At 23.5% G+C, this 10,878-nt stretch overlaps 1 protein-coding gene across 1 annotated transcript in view; it reads right to left on the reverse strand.

Annotated features, from left to right (window-relative positions):
- The window catches only part of LOC111675445 (myb-like protein Q), a 30,904-nt gene extending 20,391 nt beyond the window's left edge, over positions 1 to 10,513 (reverse strand). Inside the window, exon 1 of the mRNA XM_046948679.1 lies at positions 9,934 to 10,513. Coding sequence (XP_046804635.1) covers positions 9,934 to 10,039 — 106 coding nt within the window. The 5' untranslated portion in view covers positions 10,040 to 10,513. The remainder of the gene's footprint in view (positions 1 to 9,933) is intronic.
- Between the last annotated feature and the right edge of the window lie 365 nt (positions 10,514 to 10,878).

Here is a 10,878-nt window from a genome sequence, read left to right on the forward strand (position 1 = left end):
TGTGTACAACATTCCAATATGTCAAATGATGTGTTTTACAAACGCTTTTGGCTAGTTCGTCCAAAGTTATGAGCACTACGGCTGTAAGCGCTGCCTTTTATTTTAATGGATGGAAAATCTAACATTTTCTACAGAACTCTCTTAATTCCTTGTAGAAGTTCGATATTTTTTGTCCAAAGACACCAACAGATTATTGATGCATAAGCTGATGAATTGGTTAAATTGCACTTTTATAAAGCCAATTTCTCATAGTAAGACTAAGACCCCAATTCATATCTATTACCTTCTTACATATCGCCCAGCAAACGATGTGCCTTGATTGATCCTATCCTTTCTGCGTTGTCTCCATTTCAATTTTCATTCAATGATAACAACGGCAAAGACATGAACTAATTTCTTTTTAATTTTCATACATTTTTTAAAGAAAATTAAAATGTTTTAAAATTTTACACAAAAATAAATTCCTTATAAAATTTAACTTAATGGTAAATTTTGATAAACTTTATGACAAATATCTCTTAACAAAAGTTGTAAATTTTACTATTTGTTTCTTTAAAACTAAATTTTAACATTAGTATTAACAACATAAAACGTAATTGCCTTAAAATTGTTTTCTTTAACTTATAAATGTCTCTCACTCTCTCTTTCTAACAGCCATTAGCAAGAAAATAACTTTATTTCTATAATGAAATTGTTGAAATCTTTATGGGATTTATTGTAACAATTTCTTTGGTAAATTAAACACTTTAGTAAAGAAAATTAAAAAAAAAATCATTAAAATTAAACTGTAAACGAATATTTAACGTAAAACTTTTAAATTTAATTAAAGCTGGTAATTAAAATTAAACAAAATATATAAAGAAGTAAAAAACAACAACTTTAACAGAGTAACAAAAATTTATGTAACGTTATTAACGGAAAACAACAGCAACAACAAATAAAATGGTTAAAACTAGCTAAAGAATTCATAAAATTAAAAGCAAAGATTCCACTAATTATAGAAAAAACAAAAACCAAAAAGAAATTTCTCTTTTCTATGGTTTAATAATCAGAAACCAGAAAATAACTAAAAAAAACAAAAACAACAAACCAAAATAAAAAACTCTTAATTTACAATTCACTTTTAGTTTCTATAGTAAATTAACAAAAAAAAAAAAAACACTATAACCAACCAATAACAAAACTAAAATGTTAAAAGCATAACAAAAGAAACAACTACACAAAAAACAATAACAATAATAAAGCTAAAAATAACATGATTTATAAGCAAAAGAAAAAAAGCTTAACAAAAAAACACAGAAAAAAGAAACAAAGCTTAAGAAAAAAGTAAAAAAATTATTATTAATTAAACAGAAAAACAAACCAACGCATTCTTCATTATCTTATGGTTAAAAAAAATCAAATGTAAAGCATAAAGAAAACATACACACGAACACACTATAGTATAAAATAAAAACGAAAGACTTAAGACATAAACCTGAAACGCACCGAAATTAAAATTCTTATCATTTATACAACTATACACAAATACAAACAAACTTCTTATATAAATAAAATATTTTTAAAACAGTGTATGTGTTTGTATGTTTCAGTTTAACTGCACTTACTACCACTTCAATAAGCCCCCGTTGAGAGATAGAAACAACAACACGAAAAAACTTTCACTTTACACAATATAAAAAAAAAGTTTAATGTTGAACAACAAAACGAAGAAGAAAAAAATTCAACCACAATTTTTTTTTGTTAATAAAAAGATTTTTATTTTCATTTTGATTTACACCAACAGCTTTATAAAAAAAAACTAAACCCATAACTTTTGCTTGATTTCTAAAGATAGAAATTTTGTCAAAAAAAAAACTGATTTCTTTGTTGGAGAAGAGATTCTTAAAGTAAAAGTAAATGGGAATGCAAAATGGTTTTAGTTTTATTAAAAAAGTTATCGAAAAATTTTCTTTAAAAAATTCTAGTTAAACGATAAATTTTTTATAAAAAATTGAAATTATCTTAAAATTTTCTATAGAAAGTTATAGTTATTTCTACATTTTCTATTTAAAATTCATGCTAAGGAAACGTTTTCTATAGGCAATTAAGTTTTATATAAATTTTCTATAGAAAAAATTTAAGTTATCGTTACATTTTCTTAGAAAATTCTAGTTATCGATAAATATTATAAATACCTTTCTTTATAAGATTTCAATAGACACATTTTTTATAGAAAATTCTAGTTATCGATACACTTTTTTTACAGAAAATTCAAATTATCTAATTTTTGAAATAATCGATACCTTTTTTTATAAAAATTTTATGTTATTCTCTATTTAAAATTCAAGTTTTCAAAAAGTTTTCTAAAGAAACTTCTAGTTATCGATAATTTTTCTAAAGAAAATTCTAATTAACTATCAATTATCTTTGGAAAATTCAAATTATCGATGTATTTTCTATAGGAAACTTAAGTTATCGAAGCAATTTTTTATCAATAATTTATGTTGAAATTATCGATATATTTTTAAAAAAAATTTAACATTTTCAAAAAGTTTCCTTTGGAAGTAAAGAGAGAATAAAAGAAATTATCGGAATATTTTCCGGTCATCGTTACATTTTCAATAGAAATAATAGATATTGATATGTTTTTAATGTAAAATAAGTTATCGAAATTTTTGTTATATAAACTGTTATACAGAGTCTCTTTTTTTTGTAATTGTTTTTAAAATAGTTTAAAAGGATTTACTACTTTTAGAACTGTTATACAGGCTTTTGAAAAAGTTACCTAAATAACTTGCAGAGTTTTAAAACTGTTATACACTTTTGTGAAGAAACGGCTTTTTCATTGCTTCTCAAAATTATTTCATATCAACGTAAAGATGTAATAGAATTCACTTAAAACTGTTATAAAGTTCAATTAATCTCTTATACAGTTTCCTTTACAGTTTTTATACAGTTTCTTAAAACAATTTCTCTTAACTATTATTTAGAATGATAAAACTGTTATACATTTTGTTACAGTTTCATAAAACTGTTATATAGTTATCAGAACTGTTTAACGGTATCTTAAAACTATTATGCAATTTCTTTAAAACTGTTATACTAAATATTTTACAATTTCTTTAAATTGTTAAAAATAAGTTATTTTACTTTTTATACATAATTCTGAAGACATTCTAAAACAATCATAAGTTAGTTTACTAAAACTGTTATACAATTCCTTTCAACTGTTATAAAAAAATTTCCTAAAATGATTTAATAGGTTATTAAAACTGATATAAAGATTTTTTATAGTTTCTTAAAACTGTTTTAGAGTTTCTTAAAACGGCTATACTGTTATACTGGTTTAAAATGGTTATTCTTAAGAAATTATAAAATATTTGACTGTTATACATAATGAAATATACAGTTTCTTTAAACTACGCAATACAATTTTTTCAGTGTAATACATCATTTTAAAGCCATTTACAAAGTATTGAAACCCTTACTTTTGAACTGTAATACAGTTCTTTTTTACAGTTTACTGAAACAGTTATAGGACTTCATTTGATTGTTGTAGTAATATACACTAAGATAACCTTTCCTAAACAAATTTATGCTAAATATGTTCAACTAAAATTTCCATTTCAAAACCCTCTCAATAAATTTGTTCAAACATTTTTTTTAAATTTACTTTCATTTTTTGTGGACACAAACAATTAACCACAGTCACATTTAAGATCAAATAACAAAAGATCGACCGACTTTGAAAAGAATCTCATACACAAATTTAGTTTAGCAAATATGTTTTACTATAATTTTTCTTTTATTGTTAACATCAATTAACAATTAAGTGTGAATAAGCGAGAAAATATAAATAAATATTTGAGTTGAAATATATCTATAACAACTGGTGTTAAAAAAAACTTTTACTTGCTGCAGAATTATCGAAGAAAAATCTATTAATTAAAAGAAAAATTTAGGGAAAATTTGTAACTGAATCTTTAGATTTGTTCTATATCCTTTATAAGGAAAATTGGGTTTTATCAGTCTCTATTTTTTAAGTCTGCTAACATTTTTAGGACAATTATTTCAAGATTCTTTAAAAGTTCATCTTGTTATTAATGATCTTTTATAGAAACTGTGTCCTATATTTTTCTATTAAAACAAAAGATTTTAAAGAAAAAAATAAACAAACATTCCCATCACTTTAAGCCTTTAACATTTACATACCACACTCTCTAATACTTTTTTTTAGGTCAAAGAAATAGATAAATGTTTTATAGGAAAAAGCAAAAAAAAAGAGAAAAACATTACACTTAACACTACAACAATAAGAAAGTAAAACTAATGGTAAGAAGAAAGTGTAGGCAACAGGATGTCAACTTCTATAAACAAAAATAAAAAAAATAACTGGAAATTGAATAAACTATAAAGAAAATAAACTCCCACACAAAACTACAGACAAAAAGGCCAGCAGCAGTGTAGTTAGATGTTAAAAAGTTAGAAAATTCATAAAACTAAAGAAGGGTTTTTTTTTCTAAACAGTTAAAGAAAAACTGAAGCCACAAAATCTCTTAACTCTATAACAATTCGTAACATTATCTTGTGAACATTTGAAATGGAAAAAGAAATATAAAATAATGATTGTTACACTAGAGGAAAGAAAAAAAGTAGTATATTTTATAGATACACTAACAAACAGCTTAAGTTATACATAGAAACATACTTGAATACACCAGGTACGACGGGAATGATCATCATCGTAAGCAACAACTTTCACCCATTAATATTCTTCGTGTCGTACGTTTAGCAAAAGTTTTTTTTCTTTCTTTCTTTTTTAATTCAACAAACGAAAAAAAATACATAAAAAAGTAGAAAAAACATTAACAATCTGTATCTGTTAGTATTGAATAGTAGAAACATTAAATACAAAAATAAAAAAAATTTCTATACACTCTCTCATACCACGAAAGACAGACGGACAAACAGAAAGACAGACAGACAATACCAGTACGAAGGTAATATGTTCAGAAACAAGCAAATATTTATTTTTTTAACTATTTTAAAAGCTTAAAAGTTACAGATACCAATTGTATACTTATAGTAGATACTACTTGCATTTCTAAATGTTGCTTACACTCAGTAAGTTTTTGTACGAGTGTCGTTGTTGTTGTTGCTGTGGTTTGTATATAGAAAATGAAGAAGCAACATTTCTTTTATTCAACATTTTGTTTTTTTGGACTTTTTTGTTCACATTTCTTTTCTTTTTTGTAGCATTTTTATAAACGCACTCATTGTACAATCGTTTTAAAGTTAACTTTAACATATTTACAGTGTGGGTGAATTATATAAGAGCATTGATATTTTGGCTAACATTTTAAGTTTTTTTTGTCAATTTTCTTACTTTTCCTTTTACTAAATCATTAAAATAATAATTTGACAAAAAGTACTATAGTATTAAATTTTGGTACTTTTTGAAATTAGTACTATTTTTTTGAATTTAATATTATTTTAATAATTTTCCTTTAGCTCAAATTCTAAAAACTATTAAAAGTACATTTTCTCTCTAAAAAGGTACTAAATTTTAGTACTTTGTTGCAAAATTTTATGAAAATGAAAATGTACTTTTTTGATTTAGTACTAAATCTTTATAAGAACGAAAATTTTTAAATACGCCTTCGTAAAAAGTCCTAAAACAGTCAATAAATACTTTTTCTGTTTATTTTAATAAAAAAGTACTAAACTTAATATACAAATTGTTATTTTTTAGTAAAAAAGTACTAAATCTAGAATAATTTTTTCATTTAGTGCTTAATATCATAAGTTACTTTATGCTTTAGCAATAAAATGTTATAAAAACTATAAATTACGAAAATAAAATACTTAAAAAGTAATATAATACTATTTTGCCTAAAAAAGTACTAAAATTAGGTACTTTTTTTGTTTCACAGAAAATTATACTTAAGTCAATGTCATTTGAACAGTTTTATGACAAATAATACGGAGAAATTATTAAAAAGTTATTTTGGTTATTTTTTATAAAAAGTACTGAAATTTAGTACTTTTTTTAATACCAAATAAATATGTTTATAAAAATTATAAATTGTTTAAGAAAATTAATCTAAAATAGCTCATATAATATGCATGTTGGATCGCATTTTATAAAAAAGTACATTTTTGGTACTTAATATGAAAAATAAATAAAGTGAAATTTCGTTAAATACTTCTAACTTAATTTTATGAAAATTTTAATATTATTTAGCTAGAAAGTATTAAAGTATTAGAAAAAGTACTGTTTTCTTTTAGTACCAAAAGTGGAAAATATGGTGTAAAATTAGTTAAACTTTCTATCATCATTTTATGAAAATTTTGGTGTTTTTTTTGTAATAAAGTACTAAAAAGGTACTTTTTTGTTTTAGTACCCAAAATATTAAAAAATAAGTTAAACATTTCTGAAATAATTTTATGAAAATTTTTATTATATTTAGTACTAAGTATGAAAATAATAAAGTAAAATATCTTTAAATACTTTCTAACTTAATTTTATGCATTTTTTTTATAAAATTTTACCATAAAGTACTAATGAAGTATAAAGGTACTTTTTTGTTTTAGTGCCAAATAGGAAAAAATTAAAATAAAAATTGTTTAAATACTTTATAACTTAGTTTTATGTAAATTTTGGTGATATTTTAAAATGAAGTACTAAAAAAGTACTTTTTTGTTTTAGTACCAAAAATGAGAAAATAAAGTAAGAAGGTTTGTTTCAATATTAGTGAAGTTAATTATGCGATAAGATGTTATTTTACAAAAACGTATTGTATTTTATTAAAAAACTACTAAAGTACTAAAAAAATACTTTTTAGTTTTATTACCAAATTTGAAAAAAAAATTAAGTAAAATTTTGTTCTGTTTTAATTTTATGCAATTTTGTAAAAATTTTACCATAAAATACTAAAAAGTACTTTTTTGTTTTAGTACTAAATAGGAGAAAATTAAGTTTACTACCAAATATGACAAAAATAAGGCAAGGAGGTTTGTTTCATTATAAATCAATAAAAATTTGTGCATTTTATAAAAAGGTGCTATAGTACTAAATTTTAGTACTCTTTTATTTTCGTACCAAATATGAGGAATAAATGTATGAACTTAAAACTAACCATATTGATTTTTTTACAAAATAGAGAAAAAAGTACCAAATAATTAAAATAAAGTACTTTTCAACAAATTTAATGCAAAATATTTAAAGAGATGTCTCAAAGTCCTATTTTTAGTACCAAATATAAAAATTAAAGAAAATTATAACAAGATTATCAATCGAAATTTCTAAACAGTTACCCCTAATATAATTTCCCTTTGTGTGCTCTTAAGTTAAATCAGCAAAACTTTAATACAGAGTTATTTTTCCAAGTGTATCATTGTTCAACATTCAGCTATTGAATGTTTAACAGTTCGTATGTTAAGTACGCTCATAAAAATATGGTAACAAGCAAGAAAGCTATAAAAATGAAATACTTTTTTAAATAAAAAACTTTCCTTCTACTTCTGCAGTACAAAAGAAACTAGCGGATTTTATATATCCAACCAACACTATTGTTTTATAAGTACAAAACAAAAAAAAAAACAAGAAAAGAAATTTCTTTAAATGTTGTTCCAAGCCACTTGTTGTTCAGCAACATGTGGCATGTGTAGCAAGTATACATTGTACTGGTACTACCACCACCAACATCATCAACATCATCGGCAATAACATGCCACATTTATGCTTGATTTGATGATTGTGTGTTAAAGTGATAAAATTGTCGTATTCCCGTACAACGTTTGTATGTATTTATGTATGTATGTATCTATGCATATGTTAAAGTATTTTAGCTTTTTGGCCAGTTTTTTTTTGGGGTGTAGAATAGAGTTTTGTTAATGTTGTTGTTGTTCGGTTTTTCTTGTGAGGCTAAGAAGGTCTTGTTGGTATCAATGGATTTTCCAGTGATTAATGAGTTGCATGTTGTAAATTGTTTTTGTTTTCGGTTTCAAATCAAAGGTTAGTTATTGAAATTTGCATGAATTATTAAGATTAAAAAGAGCTTGATTAAAGCGGCAGCTTTTAAACCAGGAAGGGGATTTAGTGAAATGAAATAGAACGAAATTAATTTGTTTAGCTTTCTTTTAAAAAATTCCTTAGTAAAAGTACTTTTAAGAGAAATTTAAGTTTTTTTTAGAAAAATAGTATTTTACCAAAAAGTACTTTTTTGGTTAGTATTAACTTAATATCATTAAACAGTACTTTTTTGTTCTAAATGAGTTTAAATGAGCTTAATAAATGATAACATATTTCAATATACTCTTTTTCCAAAAAGTACCAATGTACTTAATTAAGTACTTTCTTCCGTTTAGTAGCAAATGTGAAAAATATTTATTTAATTAAAATAGAATTTAACTAAGTATAATTTTTATTTTAAGAACTAGCAGAATAAAAAAGTATTTTTTTTCAAAAAGTACTTAATTTATGTACTTTAAAAAAGTATGCTTTTTGTCAAAAAGTACTAGATTTATGTATTTTTTTCGTTTAGTACCAAATCTAAAAAAACAGTTTAAATTTTCCAAATTTTATCGATGAAGCGATATGATTAATGTAGAAAAAGTACTAAAAAGTCTTAAGTTGGCTGAAAATAAGGGGATTTTATTTCAAAAAGTACTAAAGTACACTTAGTACAAAATGTAAGAAATAAACATATAAAACGAATAAAACCTAAATACAACTTTTATTTAAAGAATTAGTATCAAAATCCCTTTTTTAAAGCGGAAAATGTTAAATTTAAATTTTTTAAAAGTTTGTTTCAAAAATTTGTTCGTATTTAGCTCTAAAGCACATAGTTGTATAAATTTTAGAATAATTTTGTGTAAGAAGATCTTAAAAACTATAAAATTGGGTTTCAATATGTTTGAAAAGCTCTTTAAGTTTGTGTTTTGAAAAACTAGAGAATTCTTCCATATTCTAGATGGAACAGCTTTTACTAAAGCTTTTCCTTTAGAAATAGTCTTGTTCTAACTTTTTCCAGAGAAAAAAGGTTACTTTTTCATAAAAAGCTCGCATGTATGCATTTTTCGGAAATTCCATTAAAAGCTTTATTTGACCTTTAATTAAACTAGAGTTTTTTTGTTATTGTAAATGTCAATAAATATTTGAGCAAAAAACTTTTCCAGAAATTTCAAGTAAACTTAATATGTTTCTAAAATAAAGCTGTTTTAAAAGCTTAATTACAACTTAAGTTTACATAAACATTATAACACTTGAAAATATTTAGCAAAAGCTGTTTTTTAAAGAAATATCTGGAAATAAGTTTTATTAAAGGCAGAGAAAAACAGCAAATAAATTGAGTTATTAATTATTTTTAAAAAAAAAGTTATCTAAAGCTTAAAGTTGCTGCTCAAGGAGTTTTATAGCGAAAACCTTGTTTACAGCAAAAGCTTTTTACAGCTTAAGCATGAAATGTTGTAATTTTCGCTTAAAAAGTTCTGGATACACTTAAAGATAGTTTGAGATAAATTAGTAAAATAACCCAGATAACATTTTAGAGGTATTTAAGAAAGCCAAAATAACCCAACAAACATTTTAATTATCCTTAGGATTTATTTTAAAGAAAAAAATTATAAAATCTTAAAGAAAATTTTTGAAAAACAGTTTTAAATATAATATATTCTTAAACAATTTTTTAAATTTGAATCTTTTTATTATACATTTAAAAAAAACTTCTTCAGAGTCCTGATTTGAAACAGTTTTCTATCAAATTCGATGGTTTTTTAAATTCTGTTTAAAAACAATTTTTTTTTAAATATTTATCCTTGATTTGACAAATATTTTAAAATTTTATATTTTCATAAGAATTTAAAAAAATTGTTTCTTTTTACAATTAAAAAATTAGGTTTTTGTTAGTATTTTTTTTAATAAGAAAAAAAAGAACATATTCCACTTACAGCAATATCTGGTTGAATACTGACAATTGGCATTAACACCTCCCGGTGCCATGATGTCAGTGGCTGATGCCAAATCCATCGTGGATGGTAAAAATTTAGTATCCATTATTAGGGGCAAAATTTTGATAATTTTTTTATGTTTAAAACTTCTTTTTCTTAGGGAGAAAAAGGAAGTTTTATCAGGGTATGATAAAGAAATAAATACAAAACAAAATTAAAGGAAAAAAAGAGTTTATGTGTGTGAAAGAGTGAAAAATGAAATAATCCACAAATAGTTGCTGTTGTTGCAATAATAATCCTTTTTGTTGTTGTAGTTGCAGTAGTTTGAGTAGTAATCCCAATTAAGTTCAAAAAAGCAATAAATATTCTGGTATTTCTTGCTGTTGCTGTCGCCACTTTTTCTTTAACACTTTCACTTTTACTTTTCAGTTGTGTATGTATTTGTTGTTGTTTTTTTTATTATTCAATATTTAAGCCAATTTTTTTGGTTCTCAAATTTAGATTTTCGTTCTTTAAAAAGGGTTTATAAAATTCTTAAATGTTTAGTAAAACACATGTTGATTGTTATTATTTTTTTCTTATAAGGGGTTCAAAAAATATTTTTTTTTGTTATCAGAATATTTCAGCCATTTGTTTGTTGCTTTTTTTTTTTAAATTTCACTTTTAATATAACTTTTTCTTATTACTTATTATTAAAAAATTCTGGTCTTTTTTATATGTTTCTTGTATTAAATATTTATTTTCTGTTATTACTATTATTATTGTTATAACTATTAGTGGAGAACACCAAATTTTGAACGTAACGTTTGGTTCGACACTCGTGATACGTCTGTTTTGCGTGCGACAGTGAAAACCATGCTTATCCTCAGCAAGACAACGTTTAAACTTGGATGAACACTTTCAGTTACCACAAGCTCAACTCGCAAGCTATACACATATAAACAA

This window comes from Lucilia cuprina, chromosome 4 (genome assembly GCF_022045245.1).
Source record: "Lucilia cuprina isolate Lc7/37 chromosome 4, ASM2204524v1, whole genome shotgun sequence".
In the NCBI taxonomy this organism is placed as follows: domain Eukaryota; kingdom Metazoa; phylum Arthropoda; class Insecta; order Diptera; family Calliphoridae; genus Lucilia; species Lucilia cuprina.